The 25,687-nt window shown below is 47.8% G+C and overlaps 11 protein-coding genes across 11 annotated transcripts; 6 read left to right on the forward strand and 5 right to left on the reverse strand.

Annotated features, from left to right (window-relative positions):
• Positions 1-350: 350 nt before the first annotated feature.
• On the reverse strand, positions 351-2,788 carry SERLADRAFT_474002 (uncharacterized protein; the record flags this gene model as incomplete). Its single annotated transcript, XM_007321252.1, is given in 9 exon segments — positions 351-1,835; positions 1,886-2,048; positions 2,099-2,164; positions 2,215-2,291; positions 2,343-2,449; positions 2,500-2,521; positions 2,572-2,643; positions 2,693-2,739; positions 2,756-2,788. The coding sequence occupies 9 exon segments, from the start codon at positions 2,772-2,774 to the stop codon at positions 1,605-1,607; spliced, it is 804 nt and encodes a 267-aa protein (XP_007321314.1).
• Positions 2,789-2,970: 182 nt separating this feature from the next.
• SERLADRAFT_362851 (uncharacterized protein) lies at positions 2,971-5,771 on the reverse strand (the record flags this gene model as incomplete). The annotated part of the gene is made up of 10 exons (XM_007321253.1): positions 2,971-3,360; positions 3,411-3,492; positions 3,551-4,364; positions 4,423-4,677; positions 4,732-4,883; positions 4,932-5,224; positions 5,289-5,351; positions 5,408-5,490; positions 5,550-5,604; positions 5,655-5,771. 10 exons carry the CDS (start codon positions 5,769-5,771, stop codon positions 2,971-2,973), a joined length of 2,304 nt encoding a protein of 767 aa, XP_007321315.1.
• Positions 5,772-7,598: 1,827 nt separating this feature from the next.
• On the forward strand, positions 7,599-9,037 carry SERLADRAFT_474003 (uncharacterized protein; the record flags this gene model as incomplete). The annotated part of the gene is made up of 5 exons (XM_007321254.1): positions 7,599-7,908; positions 7,982-8,248; positions 8,314-8,672; positions 8,747-8,752; positions 8,810-9,037. 5 exons carry the CDS (start codon positions 7,655-7,657, stop codon positions 8,881-8,883), a joined length of 960 nt encoding a protein of 319 aa, XP_007321316.1.
• A 90-nt stretch (positions 9,038-9,127) lies between these two features.
• On the forward strand, positions 9,128-11,980 carry SERLADRAFT_474016 (uncharacterized protein; the record flags this gene model as incomplete). Its single annotated transcript, XM_007321255.1, has 8 exons — positions 9,128-9,568; positions 9,632-9,676; positions 9,733-9,915; positions 9,972-11,173; positions 11,232-11,357; positions 11,416-11,543; positions 11,629-11,778; positions 11,836-11,980. The coding sequence occupies 5 exons, from the start codon at positions 10,589-10,591 to the stop codon at positions 11,867-11,869; spliced, it is 1,023 nt and encodes a 340-aa protein (XP_007321317.1).
• Positions 11,981-16,543: 4,563 nt separating this feature from the next.
• Positions 16,544-17,542, reverse strand: SERLADRAFT_451569 (nucleoside diphosphate kinase; the record flags this gene model as incomplete). The annotated part of the gene is made up of 5 exons (XM_007321771.1): positions 16,544-16,799; positions 16,853-16,943; positions 17,003-17,155; positions 17,213-17,327; positions 17,397-17,542. The coding sequence occupies 5 exons, from the start codon at positions 17,433-17,435 to the stop codon at positions 16,739-16,741; spliced, it is 459 nt and encodes a 152-aa protein (XP_007321833.1).
• An 88-nt stretch (positions 17,543-17,630) lies between these two features.
• On the forward strand, positions 17,631-18,278 carry QCR7 (subunit 7 of the ubiquinol cytochrome-c reductase complex,QCR7; the record flags this gene model as incomplete). Its single annotated transcript, XM_007321256.1, has 4 exons — positions 17,631-17,780; positions 17,848-17,876; positions 17,933-18,052; positions 18,112-18,278. The coding sequence occupies 4 exons, from the start codon at positions 17,645-17,647 to the stop codon at positions 18,202-18,204; spliced, it is 378 nt and encodes a 125-aa protein (XP_007321318.1).
• Positions 18,279-18,292: 14 nt separating this feature from the next.
• On the reverse strand, positions 18,293-21,305 carry SERLADRAFT_357428 (uncharacterized protein; the record flags this gene model as incomplete). The annotated part of the gene is made up of 15 exons (XM_007321257.1): positions 18,293-18,507; positions 18,564-18,639; positions 18,697-18,726; positions 18,788-19,245; positions 19,299-19,368; positions 19,418-19,944; positions 20,011-20,141; positions 20,192-20,294; positions 20,345-20,360; positions 20,416-20,504; positions 20,559-20,687; positions 20,739-20,860; positions 20,974-21,039; positions 21,100-21,145; positions 21,206-21,305. The coding sequence occupies 15 exons, from the start codon at positions 21,303-21,305 to the stop codon at positions 18,422-18,424; spliced, it is 2,049 nt and encodes a 682-aa protein (XP_007321319.1).
• A 93-nt stretch (positions 21,306-21,398) lies between these two features.
• SERLADRAFT_474029 (uncharacterized protein) lies at positions 21,399-21,939 on the forward strand (the record flags this gene model as incomplete). Its single annotated transcript, XM_007321258.1, has 3 exons — positions 21,399-21,558; positions 21,611-21,723; positions 21,779-21,939. 3 exons carry the CDS (start codon positions 21,528-21,530, stop codon positions 21,869-21,871), a joined length of 237 nt encoding a protein of 78 aa, XP_007321320.1.
• Positions 21,940-22,190: 251 nt separating this feature from the next.
• SERLADRAFT_474031 (uncharacterized protein) lies at positions 22,191-23,881 on the forward strand (the record flags this gene model as incomplete). The annotated part of the gene is made up of 5 exons (XM_007321259.1): positions 22,191-22,391; positions 22,448-22,748; positions 22,797-23,035; positions 23,084-23,519; positions 23,569-23,881. The coding sequence occupies 5 exons, from the start codon at positions 22,201-22,203 to the stop codon at positions 23,734-23,736; spliced, it is 1,335 nt and encodes a 444-aa protein (XP_007321321.1).
• Positions 23,882-23,996: 115 nt separating this feature from the next.
• On the reverse strand, positions 23,997-24,449 carry SERLADRAFT_396484 (uncharacterized protein; the record flags this gene model as incomplete). Its single annotated transcript, XM_007321260.1, has 1 exon — positions 23,997-24,449. One exon carries the CDS (start codon positions 24,257-24,259, stop codon positions 24,008-24,010), a length of 252 nt encoding a protein of 83 aa, XP_007321322.1.
• Positions 24,450-24,942: 493 nt separating this feature from the next.
• Positions 24,943-25,643, forward strand: SERLADRAFT_474034 (uncharacterized protein; the record flags this gene model as incomplete). Its single annotated transcript, XM_007321261.1, has 2 exons — positions 24,943-25,242; positions 25,329-25,643. 2 exons carry the CDS (start codon positions 25,046-25,048, stop codon positions 25,330-25,332), a joined length of 201 nt encoding a protein of 66 aa, XP_007321323.1.
• Between the last annotated feature and the right edge of the window lie 44 nt (positions 25,644-25,687).

Raw genomic sequence — 25,687 nt, forward strand, 5'->3', positions numbered from 1 at the left:
CAGCTGTGCACACTAGCCTTAAATCGCAGGCGTCTGTTATATTTGACTGGAATCATGACATTCTTGGCAAGCAAACTCCTGCTAAATTGCCGTCATCTATAAATCAGCTCGAACCTCTCGTGGATGATGATATTGTAGAGGGATACTTGCTGGAAAAAGTAGGGGAGCGACGACCTATATTGTTATCACCATCTTCTCCACTCGCCTTGGCTGGAGAATTTCGTCCTGTTAGCGCCCGTGACTCGTGCGAATCCCAATCATCGGGACACGCTAAACACAGCAAATCTACCGATTCAACACTCAAACCTGACTCCCACTCGGTATGCAGAAAGCCGCCTGATACCATCGTTCGTAGTCGGTCTTCGACGACAGTACTCCAGGAATCGCCCATACCCTCGCAGGGTATAAGCTCGAATCAAGTCCACAATGACGGCCGTATCTCGCCACCCACACTGAATGTAGCAAAACCACAGGCCCCACCTGACAGTGGCCATACGACCAGAGATCCTTCTGTGGACTCACCCGTTGCTAGATCCAGTCAACCGCTTAGACCTTCTGCAAAGCTTTTCATTCCTGTATTGAAGTCTAAAAACGCTCTGATCACAGAGAAGGAAAGACAAGCTGAGTCACTATCCAAGGCCATGCTTGATGGTGGGCAAAGCTCCCTCATTCAAGTTGCAACACATAACGCTCCCTCCACGGCCAGGATCCATTCTCCGATAGCAGTCGCAGGTCGAGAACATCCTGGATCAAAGAGAGACGGGCACCAAGGCGATTATAGTACCATCTCCATTGAAATCATCAACACAGCAAAGGATTTCGAGCTAGGCGTCGAATCTGGCTTAACAAAGGATACACGCGGAATCGCTGCAAAAAAGGAAGATTACACCGTTTCGACTCAGCCACAAACACCAATAACGTTCCAATCGCATGAGCGACCTCGATCCTACTCATTGCCTAAAGATGTTATGTTTGATGATGTGATGGCCATTGCCCCTTTTCCAGCAGAGAGCTGCTGCGGAATCCCCGAGGCCAACATTGCACATGTACATCAGACTAGCTCGGTGTTCTCAACAGGACCTGTTGTTCCACCACTTTATAAGGATCTAGAAAAGCACCAAGCAGAAACTCGCGCTCTCGTTACCACCCTAGCACCTGTAGCTTCGTCGGCCCACATCAATTCCGCAGGAGTCACAGATTCTCCAACAGATGTTGTGATTGCTAAACCACAAGCACAATCAGCTATTCCAAAACCTGTCCCACCGCAATTCCAACTTCTGGTAGAGCTGCTTCTGCAGGAACGCGCAAGGGGAGTTTCCCAGCCACTCCGATCGAACATTGCTTTAAGCCTAGTAGCAAAGGATAAAGCTATATATAAACGAGCTGGAGTGACGAAATTTCGAGAGCTGACTGTACTAGCTGAAAGTGCCAGAATTATCCAACTTGGAGGATGGCAGGGAGCTGCATGGATGTCCTTGCATCCGGATTGTTTATGACACGAAGCACGGTTGAACGTTGAACGCTGGAGGGACATGTATAATGGAATTAATCTAATTTGTGTAGCATACCATAGCCTGTATATTGTTGGACACCAGTGCTGTATGTCAGTTTGATTCGAAAGGGTTGTCTTCGAGAGTAGTCCAGACTCGAACCACATCGCTGTCTTCTTCCAGAGCATCGACAAGATTGCTAACATCCAAGCGTACTGCATCTACGCAAGCTTGGGTATTCTCCACAGGAGCATAGGCCAGTTCACTAATGAGCACCTTACAGGATGGGTCCGATTTAGTGATCTGAGAAGTAACATTGGCCAGTTGATCGGGAGGGCATATAAACTGGAATCAATTCAGCTCCAGAAAATGCAAGTAGGACTTTCGTAACTGACCTCTACTCCGCTCACACCTATTGGATCATCTGACCAGCTGAGGAAATCATCAACCCCACCTTCCATAGCAGCCTCGATGATTGATGATTGTTTGCTTTCTTCAGCTTCTACTTTAATGTGGCCTCGTCGTTGAAAAAGAAACTTTACAGGAGCTTGTCGAGCTCTGAGTGAAGATAAGACAATGGGTTTTTCAGCGTAGAAACTGTCACGAACCCATGTGATGACAAAATTTCACGAACACTGTGCAATGTCCGATTGACGTTATCTGTTTGGCATTCTCTTTAAGCTAGTCAGCTTTCAATCGAGCATCCTTCTAATGCAATACTCACACGAGAATTCCTATCGACCCGTGGGACATCGCCTCGTATGTTACAGACTGTTGCCCTTTTTCCTTGCCTCGGCTGGCCTTGCAAGAATGAGTAACACATCAATGATAGCTGAATACTAAAACATCTACCTTCGCCAATGCTGTTTCTATATTTTCCTTCGGAACTCCAGAGTCTTTAGCTTTCCTAATGACAGAGGCTAAAGCAGAGTTCTGTTCTGGGTTTGCAGATCCACCACCTATGGGGAAGACTAGAGACTAGCGAATCAACTGGCGGAATATGACATACCTCGTACCGCGGCTATGATGTCCTATCTACGTGTTATGAAAGGAAAAGGGATTTTGTAAAGGAGAATCGTACCCGACTAGCTTTTCCATACACTACCGATTTTTTAGCATCCTCTGCTCCTTTGCGTTGCTTGATTTTAGACCACTGAACGACATGTTAGTTGACGGGGTCTACGCGTTAAAAGGTCGTTTACTTTATTATGAGTTCTGAATCCTAGAGGTAGAAAAGGGACGTAAATGTAGAAAATGGCGGTGGGAAAGGGTAGAGCGCAACATGGACAGACAGTCACGGTGAAAATGATCACGAACCGCTTCGTTTTGGGAACACAAGAGCATGTCGGCGTTAACGCTACGTGTAGCTTAAGTATAAGTGTTAGCTTTATGCCAGAAACGTAATTGCTTGTGTCTACTCCTAATGATTATACATAATTTACAGTGTGGATGCATCTGTTCTACATCAGGTCCATATTAACTAGCTTTTAGTCGCATCGTAAGGTGATTCTGGGCGCGAAACTGCCTTCCCTGCCCCGCTTTCTGCAGCGCGGACCGCCGTCGTAAGGTCGAAATGAAAGAAAGGAGTCTCTACAGGGAGTAGCGGTGCCCCTTCGGTAGAGTTTGTATCTACAACGGTGATCGGAAACGAAGCGGTATTTGAGATGCTTTTGACGCCATGTGCCTCGACATCTTCTGCCTGAGAGCTGGTAGTCGTAACATCTCCCTGCCAGTCCCCACTCCGTCCTCCTCGATATGGAACAACAGGGGCTATTTCGATCGGTGCATCAGATGCAGAAACACCAATACCGAATCCGCCCGCTATTAGGGCCCGACGGATCCATGGTGAAAGAATAGTAGCAAAGTGGAACTTCAGATAATTGTCAGCTTTAGCTTGCCATTTCAATTCATAATTCGCACCTCTACAGGGTGGTTCGCCCATCTTTGAACTTCATTTCGCGTGTCTATGAGAGCCTGAATAGCTGTGGTATCTATGTGCGAACTGGACATCCTTTGTGTCAGCAACGTGATCGGATAGGAGGTGACTTTGAAACACTCACACTCCGGAGAAGTCCAAGACGATTGCGTGCAAGACTGGTCTTTGACTGTTTTCTAGCTGTTCAGCAGCAGCTCCACCTTTGGCTGGCCCTGCATCATTCCATGCTCTGTCACTGAGCTTGATATTGCTGAGGTCTATACCGCGCCTCATGTTCTCCTTCACGTAGTCCACGATAGCGGAGTTGATGAGAGAGCAATTCGGGTAAAGGTAGCTCTCTTCAAAACGATAGACCATGACTCCAGGCAAAGGAGGGTCTACTTTGATGTGTGGATTGATAACTCCACCGCGATCCAAAGGGACATACACTTCTCGTGTATCCGATTTCGGTTGCTGTGGATCAACCTGCAGTGTTACTTTCCCCAAAAAGGAACCTCGAGGCCTTGCTATCCGAATCAGAAGGAGAGCAAATGAAGCAGCGATGGAAGTGTAAATACCATCCTCGATGGTAGAAAACACTGTAACGAGGACAGCCGCAAGCCAGATGATAAACTCAAGGGGAGAAACACGCCAGAATGAAAATGCTTGGGGGAGAGATGCAACCAGGTCGGCAACAGCATGAATAATAACAGCAGATAGACCAGCATTAGGTATCCAGTAGAAGGCTGGAGTCAAACCGTAGAGAGCCACGATGACGACGATGGCTGTGATAATGCCAGCAGCTGGTGTGCGCACTCCCGATTTTGACTTGAGGGCCGAACGAGAGAATGAACCAGTGGCAGGATATGCGTTGAAAACACTACCGACTGTATTGGTGACTCCTATGGCGATCAACTCCTGGTTCGGATTGATCTTGTAACCATTAACACGCCCGAATGCTATAAGAGAAAGAAGCATGAATATAGAACACATGTTATATAGTCAGAGAATACCTACATTTGGCTATGGCGATATGCTCGAGTAAAAGGATGATCGTTGCTACAGGGAGTTCTGAGCCAAGAGCCTTTACCAGGTTGATATCAATCACTGGGGGACCGACGTTCTGGAATCCTCGTGGTACGGTTTCAAGGATTTTGATGGGATATTTCCCAGAAGCGCTTTTTCTGTGACGCGTATAAAGCCATGCTGCGATCGTAAGGACAATAACCACAAAAGCGTTCCGAGCAACAGACACAAAAAAAAATACCCGGGCTGTAACCATGAACTATTAGCCAACGTTATATCCGCAGATATGCTCGTACTGACCTCTTCGTGGGTACCGCTTGGCCAAATAATCACATATATAACGAATAAAATAGAGGGCAAAGAGTCCAGTTAAACCCCACGCGGCGTCCAGTGTTGTCCTTGGAAGTCCTTTCAGCGTGTTTATGATGACCTCAAAGGTCGCCGCCCTTGTGCTAAACATAGTTAGTAACGTTTTCGCTAATAATATGACCCAAACACACTCAAAGCCACTTATCCCCATGAGGCCTGGGACTTGACCAGCAACGATGTTGATAGCAGAGCCGGTCATGAAACCACTGACAGCGGGAGCGGGTATAAATTCCACAATCCAGCCAATACGCAACAAGCCAATGGCTAGCACAATGAAACCACATATGAAAGCCACTGTTGTTGCTATCTGAGGCCCCTCCCATTCATTGGGATGACTTGCATTGACGTGTGCAATAATTTGAGAAACCGTCAGTGACATGACTGCGACAGGACCGATGGATACATCCTTGGAGGTGGCGAAGAACTGATAGAGTTTAGAGGGGAAAAAATTAATCTCGATAACAAATCAAGCGGTGGAGTTGACGCACACAGTAAACAAGGACACCAACAAAAGATGAGTATAAACCATATTGAGGAGGGAGAGTGGCGATCTAAGGACTCTGGCAGTCAGACACAATGAAAGAAAAGGGAATGAGCGGCAACGTACCTGTGCATATGACATGCTTTGTGGAACCAGAACCATTCCGACAGTGAAGCCAGCAATAAGGTCTCCGGTCAGCCATCCAAGATCTAGGCATCCGGTGATAATCAGAGGAGCTGTGTTTGGGAGCTAAACAAATCAGACGTACTGTATCTAGTGATCCATCCGAAGATAGGAAATATACTTATGACATAATTTATGGCCTGATGATAACAGTTAGGAACATGGGAACCATGGGGGGTCGTATACGCACTTCACGCTTGGGGTTTCGTGACAAACTTTGAACATAGTCCTTAACGGAAACAATAGGAGCGGTCTCGTCAGGATAGTCTACAGCACGTTTTCCTAGGCGTTTGGCGGTGGAGGCCATAGCGGTGAGGAGAAAAGATGGGGTTGAAGTTGAAGGATCTGGGACTCGGGGCGACTTTTATGATGCGGTCAGTCCTCAATTTAAGAGCATGAGAATGGCTAGCTCCAGGAACAAAACGTTTGATAACGAAGATGCTTTGGGCAACGTATCGTAGAAGAGTGGATACCCGGAAGAACCGAGAATTCTATTAGATGAAATCTTCCGTGTAAGATGGAAAGAGCCAGGGGATCGCAAATGGTCGAAATGGTATTAGTCCAAGACAAATGACTTTCGTGATTTTTCATTTGGATGATATATCCATGCAGAGGGTGTATCATGATGTCGAACGAGCACGCCATTCAACCTTGCGTTGACGCTACGCAAAATATCCACATCGGTCATAATATGTCTTCGCGGACGATGAAATATATTCTCACGCACCTCAATAGGCCATCTACGTTGAGTCATCCGACAACTGCAGCCAGTCCAGCAGAACCTGATACATGTATACATGCCATCCACAGCGCTCATGACATGAGATGGAAGCTCTGCATTACGTACACGTATACAGGACTGAATTTTTCTTCTGTCAGCTATGCCACCAAGCAAGGGACTTGGCCATTTAGTTTCTGTTCGCCAAGTATCGTGAATGGAATAGCCTATAACGTAGTCCTATAGCATTGTGCTATGGTAAGTACTTCAGCACACAAATGTCAAAGGATGTCAGTGGCTCCAGGGCTCGTCAGATATACCATATTCCTACGAGGTTCGGCATTGTGTGTTCAGTCGTTGGTGCCCTGATACATGTCGCCACTCCTTTCTAGGTTACTATAATGCCTCTGACTAGGGCTTGCATGTCCCATGTAGGCGATCGTTGAAGTGTGCACTGTATATCCTCGCTGCTGCATTTTAAAAAGGAGAAACCTCCTGAAATTCACGTCGGCCAATTTTAAAAAAAATATAGACCTTGATGACGTTATATGAAAACTCCAGAAAAACCCCATAAAGCGTCTACAGATCGCATGTTCCTGTTTGCATTTACGTAGAGTTCCTTGGTTGTGACGCCTAGGAACTAAAGTTTAACGAGCTCTTGTTTATTCCATGCGGTTAATCTGGGAAATTACCGATGGTCGCGCTCGTTTCCGTTGCAGACAGGGAGGAGGAGGAACTGCGGTACGAAGTTGACGTCGACCACACAGCACTATTCACGACACTATGCAAAATCTTGGAGAAAATTCTTGGTCGCTATGATGGGTAATGACATGCTCCTGCAGGGCTATCATTAACACTTGATGACCATAGCAATTCAAGCCCACCAGTACTCACTGGTTACCACTCAGACAACTTGATATAGTCAAAGGCTGATTTGAACCGTAAATCTGGGTTTTTAATCGAGAGCCAAGAGTGAATATAAGACTCCCTGGAGTGAATATACCTCAACAGGTGAAATGTAAAACCACGGGAGGTGGCTGAACATGGCATAGTGGTTTTACAAGAGCAAAATAGGAATGGTGTGTATCTAGCTTATTTGACAAGACATACGCTGAGCCCTGGGCATGAGTCTACGCCGAAAACAGACCAGGGTAACTGGGAGTAGGTATGAACCTGAGCAAAACATATATTGTTGGGAAATGTCGAGAATAGGCTGGGAACATCACGATAAGCGGATATCGTACCAAAATCTCCAGGGAATATATTGTAACTTACCTTCAGGAAAAGAACAAGAGCCTGGCCTTGAGTAGAAACAATTCCGATGTCCCAAAGCTGCTATCGGTGCATGCGGCATGTAGTGTACGTAAACATACAACAAAGGAGCAGCCACCGCGCCCACTGCTTTATTCTCCAGTCAGAGCGCAGTGCGCCTGTATCACGATTACTGCCATTGCTGCTACGATTTATTTTTCATGTCAGGACACCTCAAATCTGTTCCACTTGTGGCTCCTGGCCATACACGACCCGTTACCCATCTTTCATTTTCCCAAATTCAAGACGATGGCGCATATTTGCTTGTATCCAGTTGTAAAGATGGAAACCCGATGCTGAGAGAGTGGACTGGCGATTGGATTGGTACTTTCCTTGGGCACAAAGGTGCTGTGTGGAGTACCAAGCTGTCGCCCGATTCTTCGAGAGCAGCATCTGGTAGTGCAGATTTCACTGCGTGAGTTGCACCCCAGATATGCTCTTTTTTTTCAGACCCTGATTTGTGCTGTCACGCGTCCTTTGGGTGAAAGAAAAATTTGGGATACGTATTCTGGAGAGCCTTTGCACTCTTTCCCTCACAATCATATCGTTCGCACTGTCGCATTGTCACCAACCTCAGCCCACCTTCTGACTGGTGGACAAGAAAAGAAAGTAAGGGTATTCGACCTAGGCAGACCTGATGCAGACCCAGATTATCTTGGTGAGCCCGGGGGTTTATCCCATGAAGGAACAGTGAAAAGTGTAGTTTGGGTCGGCGACCACACAGGTGTATCCGCTGGCGAAGATGGGCTTATCAAGTGGGTGTTATACTGTAAACCACGAAGCGAAAGGATATGTTGATGTGGCAAAACTAACTGCACAGATGGTGGGATCTTCGGACGCGGCAGTTGGCCACGACTCTTTCTTTTCCAAACCCTATCACGTCGATGGAATTCTCTCCACAGACGAAGCGTCTTGTCGTAACCTCAGGAAAAACTGTAGCGTTCATACCTGCTTTTGCCAACGGGTCAACTACGCACAGTCTTACTCTGCCTTATTCCCCATCGTCTGCAACCATCCATCCAATCTTGCAAGATCGATTTGTGACTGGAAATTTGGGTGATGAGTGGGTCAGAGTTCACGGAATGGATGGTGAGGAAAGGGAGGTGTTAAAGGGCCACCATGGACCTGTTCATTGTGTTGAGTTTAGCCCTGATGGTGAAATGTATGCTAGTGGTAGTGGTACGTACTCCATATTTTCTAAACGCTTGAGCTCACCTACATCTTCATCCCACTTTTTTTGCACCATTGATCAGAGGATGGTAAGCGAACATACTTCTTTTTGTGTGATATAACACGCGCTAAGTGACGGCTCCCAGGCACAATTCGACTTTGGCAAACAACACCCGGGAAAACATATGGTCTTTGGCAGGGAAATACGAACGGTGGTTAGATGGGGGATTTACTACGAAATGCAGCGCTTATTGTTTTTCTACCTTTGGGAAACGTTCGTTATTGATTGAGCAACGGGTACATGTCACATCACAGGAAGTGTTCTCAGATCGCCGAGGTTAATCTTACACTTGAGTTCCTCATAATTGCCGTTTTGAAGCATTTGTGCGTATCATTGTTGACTTGGACTGCGTGGTGGCGCGACGCGGCAGAGATGTTCAGTCGAAGCCCCTGAAGCTTACGATGGCGTGGTGTAAAGGTATCCACACCAACGTCATCTTGACACCGATACGAGATTATCTCCAGAATAGTTTACCATAAGAGAACTGATCTGCAGCTTATTGTGTTCTAGTCAGCATCACACTATATACAATATGAACAACACCACCGATGCTCCAGGAACGCTGCCAACTCAGGTCCACCATCGTTCTTTATTCTCGACAGCAGTACCTCTGTCCATTCCTGGCCCGAGCCTGGTAGATTCTGCCGGTGGGGCTCACTACTCAGGAGCTAAGATGGACAGCGGCGAAGAAACCAGAGCGTCGACTACTGAACGAGGTCCGGGGAGTCAGAACGTCCAGCAAGCAAATCATCGGAGGGTCATAGACGACCTTCGAGAGCTTTATTGTTGCAGGCCGACCGTAGAGATTTTAAGAAGAACGTGGAGAGAGGATGCCGAGTTTGAGGCGAGTTACTTTACAACTTGTTGCGAGTCTTTGTTGACTTGTCGCGTTGTTTGATACCAATAGGACCCTCTAGTGAAATGCAAGGGTTTCAACCAGTATGCGCCTCAAGTAAGTCTCACATGTACAATGTAAATAATGGATATACTTACATTTTCTTGACGTAGTGGCTTGCCATGGTCAGTGAATATTCTTGAGATGGCTCGTAGTTGTACTTAGCTTGACAGCCTAAAATCTTTTCGAACTCGGAAACAATCTCCAGTCGCATAATGGCATCTACTGAATCCCCCAATCGACTCGTGTACTCCCAGATACAAGAGTACACGCTGAGATACATTGGAATCAAAAAGGTACGCAACCATTGGAGTTGCATGTCATTGTCGTAGATCACGAGACGGTTGTTTAGAAGATTGAATCTATTATCTCGGTAGACCTTGATGAAGAGGACAAGATTCGCAGGTTGGTGGAGCAATGGGGAGGAAAGGAGGTGCCGACGAGATACGGAGCTCATCTCTTGCGACGGGCAAATGCGGTTCTGACACCGTGGTTAGTGAGAGTCCCCAAGGCCCATCAAGACTAGAACGATGTTTGTATATAACATCACTGTAACATGGCTGGTCTGGTGACCTGCGAAACAAGCTTGTTGATGTAATGTATTATGTACAACTATGCGACTCCAGGAGGTGGGCAATAAAAGGATCAGAGCCGGGTGTCCTCAGGCTCATTGAAGCGATGCGTGGGAGGGAAATGCGCTGAAATGCAGCTCAGAATAACCCATGTTCGCTCACAAGCTTACCTTCTGACCAGCTGCCTTTCAAATGCCCGCCTAGGATGCTCATGTGCCGCCGCAGCTTTGGTCATTTCTTGGCCAAGTTTATCGGGATGGTCACCTGAGTCCCTGTCTCTATTGACCATGTACGCCGTCCCTTAGCCAAACACTCCAATTTAAGTCCCTGTGGAGTCCAAAGTATCCATCCCCGTTCACATCTCCCAAGTCACTTCATCTCCCAGAATTCTGCACGTATGTTGTCATCGCTTCTACCGACATCCAAAGCGTCCCTTAGATCAGCCACAAGGGTACTCAATTCTACAGTATGCAGGACACCAGTGGCATATTCCCTGCGTCCGTTTACAACCACTCGTGCACTCCTAAGTGCCAAACCTAGGCAATCCCTGTCTCCTCTACACCCTATCGGCATCGACGCGGCGGTGGAAGCTGCAGCAGACCCCTCTGTGACTCCTCGCCCGAAGATATTCGATGAATTCGCCCTCACTGACCGTGTGGCTATCGTCTCCGGTGGTAATCGAGGCCTTGGACTTGAGATGGCGATCGCACTGTGTGAAGCCGGTGCCAGAGCAGTTTACTGCATTGATATGCCTACTCAGCCGTCGGAAGAATGGACAGCCTCTAGAGATTTCGTGAAAAAGCTAAATAACGGATCACGTTTGGAATACATCAGCGCAGATGTACGGGACCAGAAAGGTCTATGGAAAAAGGTGGAAGACGCTGCGGATAAGGAGGGTAGAATGGACATCTGCGTAGCCGCCGCAGGTGTGCTCAAGGCACACACAGACTGTTTGGAATATCCTGCCGAGCAATTCAAAGACGTGAGTGTGTGGTTCTTGTTTTGACATTTGAGCAGCAGTTGAGAGCGTGTCTGATTAGGTTATGGACATCAACACACAAGGTGTTCTCTTCACTGCACAGGCAGCGGGTCGTCAAATGGCTCGGTTTGGGACGCCTGGTAGTATTATTCTGATTGCGTCCATGAGTGGAAGTATTACGAATAGGGTGAGCTGCGCAATCGAGCCGTCTGGGTGCTCCCAAGCTGACCCTTGCTCCTGTACAGGACCACGCATGGGTGTCATATAATACCAGTAAGTCCGCAGTGCTGCAAATGGCACGCAGCATGGCGTGCGAGCTTGGGCCGAAGAAAATACGGGTCAACTCCCTTTCACCGGGCCACATTTACACAAAGTAAGTCGATTGGTGATCGTTTGGGGATATTGTGGGCTAGTTGTGGGGCTGACGTGTGGACTTTGGTGCGCTGATCCTAATCCAGTATGACTGCGGCATACCTTGACTCGCAGCCGCACCTTCTGGAGAAGTGGTCGAGTATGAATCCGCTGGGACGACTGGGGCGGCCGGATGAGCTGCGTGGTGTTGTAGCATGGCTGGCGTCTGATGCATCGAGTTTCTGCACTGGTAGCGAGTACGTTTTCTGTATTAGCGCTGACTTGTTATTGAGCTGACTGTGTTGTGTGCGCAGTATCATTGTGAGTGGTGGGCACCACTCGTGGTAAGGCGGTGGATGGAGTATGGCACGGGCGTGTATGTAGTACTAAGGATGGAGTACGACTGAATGTAGATAACCAAGTATTATCGATGTGAGAATGGAGGGGTGTGACCGTGACATGGGATGGTGTGTGACCAGCGGATAAGGCAGGAGTGAGATCTGATCGGCGCAGCAGAGAGACGACTGCGGAGAACCGTGCGCAGTGCAAAAGTTGAAAGCAGGAATACGTCCTTTCCTTGCTCAGCCTCACCCGCATCCTGGCTGCTTTTTATTCACCCTCTTCTTCTCTCCGTCCACCATCCAGCTCACAAAAGCTGCAACAATGGTCCAGGACGTCCTCCAGGATCCTCAGAAATCCACGAGAAAAGCAAAGGACCGTGATGGACGAGACCCCGCCCAGCCAACCGATCTCGTAGAGCGAATGATTGCCTTTCAGCGGAAGAATGCAGCGTATGTCGTCTTTTCTGTGTTTTCAGCCCTTTGGTTGAACCCTTGTTCTTCGCTTTCCAGTGCTACCCGTCCAAGAGACAGGACAGAACGAGCCCCTCCACCCCCGCTCTCCCGACCTCTCCCAGCAATACCATCCCCAGCCCCTGTTCCACCACGAACATTCCCCGTCATCTCATCCCCCCGCAGAAATCAGCAGCCTCCCCATCTCGTCGTTTCTCGTCCAGAGGCAGACCCAGAAGATTTTTCTCGTCGTCTCAAGATTTCAACTTCATCGCGACCGTCGTATCCCAAGCAGCATCAGCAGCAAAGCAAACTATTCAATCCTGACACTGACCCCATCCCTATGCGTCGCACAGCAGAGCCTGAATCCATTTCTGACGCTACCAGCAGCTCGTATGTACCCCGTAGCGGCCCTCCTACCAGTTCACATCAAAGAGAACCACCCACCCATCAGCGCCAACTATTCGATCATCGAAAGGATGATCCTGTCCGCTTCTCTGTCCTGGCTCGTCCTTCATCTTCCACCGGCCGACCAACCCCGACACCAAAATCGTCGGGTGATTACGTGTCAGCATCGTCGACATCATCATACGCTCACTCCATGACTTCATCAAACTTCACTTTATCATCAAACACTACTGATACGTCGTCCGCATCCTCCGCCCTATTCGATCGTAAGCCAAACGAAGAGTCCAGCAACAATGCCTTTGCTGTGCAGCTGAAGAGACTTTACCGGGGTATATCCGTTTTAGAAACCAAGATACTAAATGAAGACACCGACGATCAAGCAGACGAAAGCCGAGTTATGCTTCATGGCCACGGAAAGGACGTTCCCGACGATGATTTGGAACAGCAAAAGTGGAGAAAGTTAATATCCGATCATAAGCGGTAAATTTGCCATTTGCCTTCTCCCTGCATCTAGCTGATATGCTGTGTTATCAGGTTGGCTGAAATGATGCATAATCTAATGGAGATATCTCTTGCACCGAGCGTACCGGCTTCTCTTCGTGTCATACCCACCAAGTACAACATTATCATCCGACTTTGGACGCATGCATTCCACAAGCTCCTCGAATCCCTTCGACGTGCTTCATTCACTTCATCGCTTGCACTGGAGCACCTGCAAGATTTCATATATTATGCTTACACCTTCTATACCGGTCTTCTTGAGGAGCCGACTCTCCGGTCATTTAAAGCAGGTTGGCTTGAAGCTCTTGGAGATCTCGCGCGTTACAGAATGGCAGTTGCAGTTATGGTGACTAATAACCAAGTCCCTGGAGGCGCACTTACGACTGCCGCAGTATCGAAAGCTGCAGAAGACACGGTTGATATCCAAGCACCGACAAAATCTCAGGCCAGCGTCAAGTCTAGTAGCGATCGGCCTGCCGCACGAATAGATGATTCGCCGTCACCGAGTGTGGGAATTGTAGCTGCGCGTCTGCTTGACGTTGAACCAGAGAAAGAGAGATGGAGAGGTATTGCTCGGGAGTGGTATGCGCAAGGATTAGCCGATACTCCAGGAACAGGCAAACTGCACCACCATCTTGGACTCTTAAGTCGAGAAGTCGAGTCAGAGGAGCTTCGCTCTGTCTATCATTTTGTGAAAAGGTCAGTATCTTTCACCGTCGCACTCAACCTTGATAATGACATCCCTTCAAAGTATGACTACCCTTCATCCTTTTTCGACATCTCGTGAATCTATCCTCCCAATCTGGTCTTCCACCGCTCAATCTCGGCGTTCCCAGCCAGATGCCCGCGCACCTGAACTCTTCGTATTATTGCATGGAATGTTGTTCACGAATATTCAGTTGGACGATTTCCAGCCCACATTAGCACGATTTCTCGAGCGCCTGCAAATTGAAGGTGCCGAAGAGCGCGAATGGATTATCATGGCGATTGTAAATATCGGTGCAATATTAGAGTATGGTAAGCCCAGTGGATTAATAAGAAAGGCGGGAGGGACTGGAACAAGGGAACCAGGGGGTACTCCGTTACGCGTTGTTGCGAAACGTGCCGCTATCATCGAAGAAGACAACGAGGAAAAGAGGATGGACGTAGACGAGGAGGGTGACTTGGGTGATAAAGGCGACGAAGAGACGAAGCCACTTGCTGCAGGTATACAAGCCTCTCCCGTCCCGTCTGAGGCAGGACCGGTTTTGGATCATCCACTTGCCTATAAAATGGCCCTGGAATTGTCGTTTTCGATGCTTTCATTTGTACTCCGCAACCCGATGCGGAAAGCTTCACCATTTGCTCGCTCGTCGCTCAATCCATACCTTCCTATCTTACTCACCTTTATTTCCACGATCGTCAAGAATGCGGATACGCTGTCACTATTGGAACGCGCTGTTCCGTGGAATGAGCTCGCGAGATTCTTTGCCAGTATCCCGCGAAACGTGATGACTTCTCAGGGTTTACTTTCCGTTCAAGTTCCAGGACAAATGGCTGAGCGTTGGACCATGCTTACGAGTGGGTGTGCGCCCCCTTTACCTGAAGACTGGTGTTTGCGTGGAATGGAGTGGGTTGGTCGAAGGGTTTTTGAACGTGGTTACTGGAAAGCGGGCGAGGACAGGCGAGCGGAGATTGAAGTGCTCGATATTGAAGAGGGCGGTCAGTTAACAGATGGAATCATTGAAGATGGAGATGACGAGGAGGACGGAGCTGGTGGCACCGCCAATAGTACTGCATCCGTGGGAGACACCAGCAAACGATGGGTAAGAGTTGTCAGGTGCGCGATTGGGCTATCGCAGGCAGTTGATGGCTTTACATGGGTGGAGGGCACGCGGGAATGGAGGGTTGATGGTACCCTTGAGGCGAAGGTCAGACGATGGGAGGAAGAAGATAAACTTGAACGGGAGGAAGAGGAGCGGCGTAGAAGTCGAAAGTGGTTGGATGATTCAATGGACATCGACGAGGATGAGGATGAAGATGAGCTGGCGACCATGTCATCAGAGGAAAGCCAAGACGACGAAGAGGATTCTGAAGAAATCAGGGCATTAAAGGTATGCATCTACTACTGATTTAGATTGTCATCAATAACAATTTTCTAGGCTAGGAGACGTTATGCACGTAGTCTGATACAGTCAGAAAAGCATGGCTCAGATTCAGCGCCGAAATCTTCGAGGAAATCGCAGTCACGCCGACTCGACAGGACCATCAATTCTCGACCTCTGTTGCACGTTGTCCCTGGCTACACTGTCCTCGTCGTCGATACTAACATCCTACTGTCGTCTCTATCAATATTTTCGTCGATCATCGAAACTCTTCGTTGGACGGTTGTACTTCCTGTTCCCGTCATCATGGAATTAGACGGTCTCTCATCAAACTCATCTCAGCTGGGTGGTGCCGCGCAGGAAGCCTTGTCGTACATAACATCCCATTTCAAGACTCATTCGATGTCGCTTAAAGTACAGACATCAAGGGGGAACTATTTAACATCCCTTAGCGTACGGAGCGAACAGGTGGACTTCGCTGATCGAGCGACATGGGAACGGAATATGGATGACCTGATCCTAAAGGCCGCCATCTGGCAAGATGAGCATTGGGTCGATCGTTCCGCATTGTTGAAGCCAGCTGCGGTGAACCATGACACGACGAACGCAGTAAAAGTAGTACTCCTTAGCTTGGATCGAAACTGTAAGACATATTTCATCCCATCGTTACTTTTTACTGAGCATGCTTTGCAGTACGTCTCAAGGCTAGGTCAAGACAACTGTCTGCCGCAAGCGAGAAAGATCTGGCCCACATTTTAGTTGTTGGGTCGTGAACGGGGGGGGGGGGGGGGAGGGTGCCAATGACCCGGGCACAAATATCGCTCACTCACCTGAAGTGATGCCATTGCCTAGCGGTACTTGTCGTTGCCAACTTTGGCTTTACAGCCCACTGTGCCAACTAGTTCCCGGTGTCGCATTATAAGTGCCGGTTACTCCAGGGCCTAAAGAGATCGAGCGGAGACTTTGTTGAGAATATATAGCACGCCATGGAGGTGTTCATCGCTATTCGTGCTTCGCATTTTGCAGTCCTGGTTTTCTCTTGCATTCCATACCCAGTCTTCACAACATACCTGTTTCTCTTAGCCACTGTTTTGTTTATTTTACTTTATGGATGTACTGTATCTGCATAATGGAAAGGTTGTGATGGTTTTGGCCTGGTTAGTAGTATATTTTTCCATCACCATGCATGGTCAGTCCTTTCTTCCTTGTCAAAATTCTATATCTTGCGCTACCATCGGCGGGAATAACACGGGGGAAATTCTAAGTCTATAACATCATCACCGTTGGTATGAAAACAATTGGCTCAAATACAAATATCCACTATACAGGAGATAGGAAATATATTTTGGCTACCAATAGTAATCGTTGAATTTGTAACTTTTGGTATCGAAAGGAGAACCGGTGACTAAAATACACAGCATCTGACCGCATACCTACTCGTATATCATGGATTCCTGGGCGAGACTGTACTGAATGGTGCCTTCAGGGAACCAACTTCCGAAAAGGAAATCAGATATGATAACAATCGCAACCCCAGTCATACTTACAGTTTGATTTCCTTTTCAGCATTCTCGACGGAATCTGAGCCGTGGCAAATGTTGCGGCCAACCGCCAAAGCAAAGTCACCACGAATGGAACCTGCCCATCATGATTGAATTTATATCTCTCAAGACAGTCCACTAAGTTAAAGAACGCACCGACGGGGGACTGCAGAGGGTTAGTCGCACCAAGCATCACACGGCCTGTCTTGACAGCATCCAAGCCTTCCCAGACCATGGCAACGACAGGTCCAGACGCCATGTACTTGATCAGACCTGGGAAGAAGGGCTTGCCAGCAAGATCGGCGTAGTCTGTTGGTGATTGACTGTCAACCCGATGAGATCGATGGCAAGATCAACAAGGCTCACGCTTCTCGAGATGCTCGGGGGAGGCATGGACGAGCTTCAAGGCAGTGAGCTTGAATCCACGCTTTTCGAACCTCCCGATAATTTCGCCAACGAGGTTTCGCTGGACACCATCAGGCTGCGATCGTTTGGTGCGATAACACAATGGTCCATCATCAAAACATCGGAGAATTTGATTAGCATTTACCTTGACCATGATATAAGTGCGTTCTTTTACACTGGCCATTTCGTACAGTAGTGAGTATGGTAAAGAGATGGTTCAGATCTTGAAAGAGATTCAAAAGTCACTTAACGGAAGACAGATTTTATTCGTCCTTTTTATCTTATCTCGGCGATTTCCGTGCAACCCGCCAGCAACCAAGATGTAAACTAATACAAATAATAAGCTCCCCGAACACTTCCGCTTTGCTACATTTCTGTCAAGCATACCAAGACATGAACGCCCTCGGTCCCTCTCTCGCTCCCTACATTCGTTCGTCACGAACCCTAAGCAAATGGGTTAAGCCCATTTCTGTATGGTATGCAAACTTAATGGGCTATCGGAAAATGGGCTTGAAGTACGACGATTTATGTATGTTCTTAATTCTTTTTTTTTTTTTTGCTACATCTATATCCTTTCCAACCCTTTAATGTTTCAGTAATCGAGGAGCATCCAGATGTCCAAAGAGTAAGTGAAACGTCACACTTTATCATCTCCCAACGTTCTCATCCATGTGTTTCAAGGCACTCACCCGCTTAACTCCCCGCGAGGCCTATGAGCGTGCATACCGCTTCAAGGTCGCGTCTCAGTGCAGCGTTTTGCACAAACCTCTGCCAAAGGAAGAATGGCTCGCGTCTTCCGAGGTTAGTTTGTCCAATGCCTGGTTCAATTTTTCTTGTCTTGACCTACACATCTATAATAGGACGTGCGTTACCTGAAGCCCCACGTCCTGGACGTTATCAAGGAGAATGAAGAGAGGGCAGCTTGGGACGAGATGACTGTTCAAAGAAAATGATTATCTACTTGATTAAATATAAATATAGAGCTGATGAGACAGTATAGTCTTCTATTGAACTCGCTGGTGTTTTCGTCCGTGTCTGAATATATGCCATCAAGTAGTGAATTGAATTTCGTCTAATTTGACATGATGTTACAGTGGTTTCTTCGTTATTCTAAGGGCTTACTCAAGCTTCCTGTCAATGGGAAACCAAGATTCTGGTCTAAGCTTTCATCTACAGCGCTTTGACAAGGGGAGATATGACTTTGACACCCTGTTCCCTGTAAAATTGGACTACCTTTTTGCCAACGGCGGCAATATCTAGCGGTACAGTCTCAGTATATCATCCTGATTCTAAAAACTTTAAAAGAACATACTGGTGCCAGTAATACCAAATTTCTCATAAACTTTCTGGTACGGTCCGGAAGCGCCCCACGCTGGAAGACCATATTGCTGAGCAGTGAGAACATGTCAGACAATGAAAAACAGCGCATATGTGTTCGGACATACCTCATGGCTGTACTTTTGCCATCCGGTCGTCTAAACAATTCGAACCAATATAAATGTGGGAGATGCAGACTCATCAAGAAAAGCAACAGACCGAGAGAGCTTCAAGAGAGAGGATAGGTGCCCCGCTACGAAGTACGCTCAACCTGTACTGTTGATCTTGGCTGTCAAAGACCGACCAACAAGGCATGCTGACAATCCTTGTTTTGATGCCCTCTGCTTTCAATTTACCTGCAGCTTCAAGTGCAATGCTAACTTCACTACCGCTGCTGACGATTGTGAGATCTTCACCTTCTACCTCATGAAGGACATAACCACCGCGTGAAGCCCGCTCAATAGTCGAGCCTTCAAGATTGGGCAGGTTCTGACGAGAGAGAGAGAGAACAGAGGGAGTCTCCTTACTTCGCAAAGCAACGAGGTAAGAAGCAGAGGTCTCATTACCGTCTGCTGGACGCCAGAAATCCAGATTGGGAATTGCACGCAAATGAACTGCGGTTTCAATGGGCTGATGCGTAGGCCCGTCTTCTCCAAGACCAATGGAGTCGTGAGTTGCTGTAATAGAAGCTGAGTTATATCGCTAAGGTGGCTGAGCAGTATTGACTCACCAACCCAGATTACCTGGTGCTTGCTGAGAGCTGACAACCTGACAGCACCGGCTGCATATGATACAAAGTTCTACAAAACATAAGTAGGGAACTCTCAAAGAGCTACTGAGGGGGCTTACCAAGAATGTAGCTACGAATGGTACGATACCACCGTATGCAGACAGACCGTTGGCGATAGCGCCCATACCGTGTTCTCGAACTCCATAACGGATATATGTTCCTGCGTATGTACCTAGGTTTGTGCTTGGATGTTGGAAATCTGTAGAACCCTTGACTTTTGTCAAATTGCTACCAGTCAAATCTGCCGATCCTCCGATCAGATCAGGGATTCCGGGCGTAATAACTGACAACACAATTTCCGAGAGTTTGCGGGATGCTTGCGCAGGATCAGATGGTTTGTACACCGGCAGAGTCTGCTCCCAGCCATCAGGCAACTTGCCTGAAATCCGGCGTGCGAGTTCTGCGTGTTCGTTGGGGTACCGTTTCTCGTAGGCAGAGAGCAAGGAAATCCATTCCGACTGGAGCTTAGCACCGCGTAAAGCAGCTACTTTATAGGTGTCATAAGTCTCCTTAGGAATATAGAACGTCTTGTCCGGGGGGAAGCCGGCCTTCAACTTGAGAGCCTGGATATCATCGGCTTTAAGGGCTAACAAATATAATCGTCAAAGACGTTATGTCAGTCTAGAACGAATGACAAAAACCAAAAGCTTACGGGATCCATGTACTCCGTGGGTACCTTGCTGTTTTGAACCATACCCTATGGTTGTTCTCAAGCGAATGATGGTCGGCTTGTTCTTTTCGGCACGCCCTTGGGTAATGGCATCAGATATGCCCGCCAAATCACTGAAAATCATTTTGAATACAAAGACAATACATAAAGTCACGCGCCTCACCTATCACCGTTATCGACATGAAGTACTTGCCATCCATAGGACAGGAATCTTTGTTCGACATTCTCGGTGAAGGCTACGGCGGTATCTCCATCGATAGAAATATCTGCACAGCGTCAACCCAAGGCGTGGTTTGTAAAAAAAACAAAGGCATACGGTTATCATCATAAACCTGATGTAGAAGTTGAGGTAATGCTTCTTAAGTCAAGAATACAGAATATACGCACCACTATTAAATTTCCCAACTGCAAGTGGCCAGCAAGCGAAGCAGCCTCGCTAGCAACGCCCTCCATGAGACATCCATCGCCAGTGAACACTGAAAAACATTCATACAGTCAAGCGCAAGGGATAGGATTGAAACCAGGCCCACCATAGGTGTAATTATTGATCAAGTCAAATCCATCGCGATTATAGACCGCACCGAGATGTGCCTGTGCCATAGCAAACCCGACACCATTGGCAAAGCCCTGGCCAAGAGGTCCAGTCGTGACCTCGATACCTGTCGGCGGAAATGAAAATACGGAAGGATACACTAAGTATGTGAGCCTACCGTCAGTGTGTCCCGCCTCAGGGTGGCCGGGGGTGAGGGAATCTAGTTGTCGGAAAGCCTTCAAATCGTCCACGGAGAGCTTATACCCTAAAAGATGGAGTAATATGTATTGAAGAACACAACTAAGTATATGCTGAGATTAAGTATCCAAGCAGCGACTTAGCAGGTATGAAACATACGCATGGCTGAAATTGAATGTTCAGAAGCAGTCTCAGGGATGATAAGAGCTACTTACCCATTAGAGAGCACAAATCGATCGCGATTAAACCATTTCGAACTTTTGGGGTTAGCATTAAAAAATCTAGGTAGAGGTTAACAAACCAGCTAATGACCGATAAGGATCGCTGTAGAGAGCACCTACCGAGTGAAAAGGACGTGGGCTGCTGGAGCCATACCCATGGGTGCCCCTGATACAACGTGTGTTGTTAGTGATCATGAGGGCGATAACCTGATGCGGCTAAGCTTACCAGGATGGCCTGAGTTCGCCTTTCCAACAACATCTGCAGCCAAAGTACGGATTGTCGCAATGGACAAGTCGTCTGTGGGTTCTGGGGTAAAGCTGGACATGTCTGGGAGGACTGGGGAAAGGAGATGGGCTGGAGAGGAAAAGCGATAATTTAGCCACCGCAGATATCCCGCTTTTATCTAATCAGACTTCTCACGCATCTTCACGACGACAGTCAAAAATCGTAGGAAATACAGGTCTGCGTTTAATATCTGGTCTGTGCGTGGATAGGCCATTTACCGCCCATTCTCTCATAACGTTGCTATTTGCCATGTATTTCCCAGATGCACCCGCAGTTGTCCGATAAGCGTATTGGTGAGCTTTTTCTGTCCAGGGTTTCAGCCGGATACTCAGGATCCCGAGCCAGTCTGCAGGGAGTTCATACAAGCACTTGACGCCTGCCATTCCAACAACTGGGCACGCCTTACTGGTGGTTGTAATCGAGAAAAGGATAGTCTTAACCAATGTCTTCGAAAAGAGGTGCGTCCCGTTCACGTCTTTACGCTGAAAATGCCGGTTGAGATGCTATCGTCAGCGGGTTGAGCGTTCTTCTCGCAATCGCCAGAATGCTAAGGAACAGCGCCTGAGGGTGGAGCAGGCATGGAGAGAGCTTCACGAGGATGAGTAGTGGACAACATTAGCTCTTGTGGCATTACAGTATATCAATACGACCACCAATCAATCATTTAACAGCGACTCTACGGGGGTAGCGGTCTCGTCTCTATACTGATTTCAATGCCGGCTCTCCATACATGGGCACTGTGCATCGACAAAACTCGTGTGTACTGGTGTACATGTCTTCACAACATTCTCAACAAAATGTCAAACCGGCATTACCGGTCCGGCGATGTGGCATGAATAATGTCCTCGGGCGCGCGACCGAAAGGTGAGTCACTTAAAGCTCTAAACATCTTGACCATATTTTTGCTCAAGCTTTTGCTAAACGAGCCCGTAGACATGGAAAATACTGCCTCTGTTTGCAATGAGAGGCCTCGCGCCATAGAACTAGCTGATCTATCGTCGCAGGATGTTATTCAACAAGATAGACAGCCAGTATCCCAGCCATTATCTACCATAAACGTCGTGAATAACGAAGTACCAGACGGTGGTTATGGATGGATCGTTGTATCAGCTTGCAGTCTAATCACGTATGCCTCTTACTATTTCAACGCTCTCACTATGTTGTGCTCACCAAAGTTATCAGATTCTTTTTTGTAGGCATAACTCATTCATGGGGTCTCATGCAGGCCAAGTTGGCGCGTGAAAACCTTGCACCAGATTCAACATTAGCATTCATAGGTTCCACAGCCATCGCCTTCGTCGCCTTCGGTGCCATTGTCAATACTCGCATCATTCGTCTCATGGGCACTCGTCATGCGGCTTTTCTAGCATGTTCGTTCATGGGATTTGGGCAAATTCTAAGTGGCTGGGCTACCAGGAGTGTCGGTGGATTATTTGTTACCAATGGAATTGTGATGGGCTTCGGCTGTAGCCTATGCTTCATGGTGAGCATTTTAATCCCTGTTCCAAGTTCCTACCAACGTGGAAGGTAGACTTGTGGAACACTACCGGCACAATACTTCAGTCGCCGCCGTGGTTTGGCGAACGGGTTGGTATATGCAGGTGGAGGAATTGGTGGCTGTGTATTGAGTATTCTGATGGAAGTCCTGCTGAATAAAGTAGGCATAGCTTGGACTTTTCGCGTCTTTGGTTTTGTCACTCTTGCCGCGACTTTACCGGCTACCATGCTCTTGAAGGAGCGATCTCGCCGGGTAGCTCCAACCATGGATTGGTATGGCTCTCTTTGAAGCAACTAGACATAAGACTTACAGTCTGTTAGGTCTTTCTTCAAGGATCCGAAGTTCTTGCTATTATTTTTTGGGTCGGGAATTGCCACGTTCCCAATCCTTGTGCCCCCCTTCTTCATTCCTTTATATGCCTCTTCTCTTGGCATATCCAGTGGTATCAGTTCGGTTCTTCTCGCTGTATTCAATCTTTCCTCAGCTTTTGGACGTGTTGGTTTTGGCGCTCTAGGAGATGTCGTTGGTCCACTAAGTAGCTTGCTACTGGCGCTTATTGTCAGCGCCCTCAGTATGCTTGTGATTTGGCCTGCATCTACGGCATTGGCCCCATTTGTGGTATTCATAGTGATCAGTGGTGTGGGCAATGGCGGCTTCTTCTCCACGATGCCATCCGTTGTGGGTCACATCTATGGACAAAGAATGAGCACTGCACTTGCAATGGTTGTATCTGCGTGGGCAGCAGGATACGTCATGGTATGATTACTACTTTTTCTTTGGGATACCAAGAGCTAACATTTCGTAGGGTGCACCTGTTGCAGGTTACATACTGGAGCGATATGGGGGGAGCGAAGCTGGACGTGCCGCCTTTCGCCCTGCGATGTATTACGCGGGTTCGATGTCTGTAGGAAGCGCCAGCTTCGTTTTCGGTGTCCGCCATTTGACCAGCCCCAAGCTTTTTGCATACGCCTGATCATGATATTGACGAGGTCGTAACGAAATTGAGGCCAATACTCAATTTGTTTGAGATTCAAAGGAGACGACCGGGCCCCCTACATGTACTAGTAGTCTTATAAAATCCAAGCCAATGTGTATTCCCATCATGAATGTTTCACGGACAGAATAATGGTAGAAGGCACGATGAGCTGAGTGGGTCACGGTTTTACTTGGAACGGGCCGAAGTGTGGCTGACAGTGGCAGTTCAAAGTCGAACATTGGGTGAGAGCTCAAACCAAAGGTTCAGGTCATTGACGCTTGGCCAGACACGCTTTATTCACGCTCATTTTCTTACAATGTCCATCGTTCCAACACCCAGCTCTCGCTATTCTCATTCTTTTGTAATGCCTCATGTCTTCGTCTTTCCTCCAGAGGAAGAGCAGTCCGAAAATCCCCCTTGGTGCTACTTCGACGCCAATCATTCCCCTGACCACATCGACTTTGCTTCCAGCCACAACGCCCGCTTTCTTGACGTCCCCTTCGATGTTGTAGCTGAACATCAGGACCCCACTCAGCAGTTTTACCATTCACCTATCAAGGATTCAGCTGCAACAGGTCAGATAATCGAAACACATGGCCTTGCTTCGTCAGAGATCAGAAGTGATGTAACGCAGCACAGGGATCCGCTGGATGATTCAGATGTGGTAGAAGTGGTGAAACTCAGGCGCTCAGGTCGGAGGCTAACTGAGGAGTCAGACCAATATCACCAGGTGAAGGGGCCACGAAATCTGAGGGCCCGTGCTTCAAAGGCCTTCCAATCCATAAAGAATGCGAGGAAGGGTGCTCGACGAAGATCCAATGCCAAAGAACTGCAGTCGTCGAGTGAAAGCATGCCAGGGTCTTTTGCGGGTGTGCAGAACTTGAGATGGCATCAGCGGGAGCAGCAGCCACCAGCATCTCCTGCTTCTTTCCTCTCGCGGCGAAACACTCGTTCACTATCTCAGCTCTTGCAATCGTCGAAAAGGATGAGTACCAAGGCAGACCCTCAGGGCGTTACATCTACTTCTCCTACCCATACCACACAACCGCCTTCATCTGAAACCGAGTCGTCACTCCCATACCTCAAAGATCGTAACACAGCACCTCCTGCGGGATGCGTCATTGTGTCAGACGGTATAGGTAGCATCTACCAGCAGCCAGTGTCTCCATGTCCTTCTGTTAAAAAGTCTCGTAGGAGGTTCTCCTTCAGAGAACTTCACCGTCTTTTTCCATCGTCTTCGTCATCTCCTACGGACCGAGTATCTAGGTTTTCTACTGCGCCCATTACACATCCCGGATATTCTCAAATGCCATCCACATCCTCCTTATCTACTTTCGCAGGACTTTCCGACGATCTAGAGGTACCAATGGAGGATAGGGTCTATGATGCCGTCTTCTTCTTAGATTCTGATCTCAACCCGGTCACTCGTGTTCCTGATCGAAAATCAGACCAGTTTTCTCCGGACATGCTCCCAACCTCTCATGACTTCAGCTTTGAAATGAGGTTAGATTCACTTCATTTTGATTCTGTCCTTTGACCCAGAGGATTTTGCTATCTCGACTGATGGGGCATTTTTGCGAATGCAATAGGTGATCTGGCGTATTCAAAGGCTTCATCTCAATCGTATAATTATGGTCATCTTTGCAGCCCCTCCAAACACTTTACTTGTTACGAGTAGCTGTTTCGAAGGTTTTGATATTTCTTCATCGAACATTATTATTGAGCTCATGACCATTCATGTATTAACTTTGCCGTCCACATCTTACGCATGATATATGAATTATGATGTCTATTCGTTACTCTTACCTCTCGTTTGCAATACCTTTGACTTCAGCTTTCATTGGTGTATCATTGGTGTAGCATTCGTGCATTACATTCAAACAATAACTACCCACTAAATAACGGAATCGTTGCACATGCGGGTTCAATACTTTTCGGCCAGGACTAA

The sequence above is a fragment of the Serpula lacrymans genome, assembly GCF_000218685.1.
Source record: "Serpula lacrymans var. lacrymans S7.9 unplaced genomic scaffold SERLAscaffold_11, whole genome shotgun sequence".
Classification (NCBI taxonomy): domain Eukaryota; kingdom Fungi; phylum Basidiomycota; class Agaricomycetes; order Boletales; family Serpulaceae; genus Serpula; species Serpula lacrymans.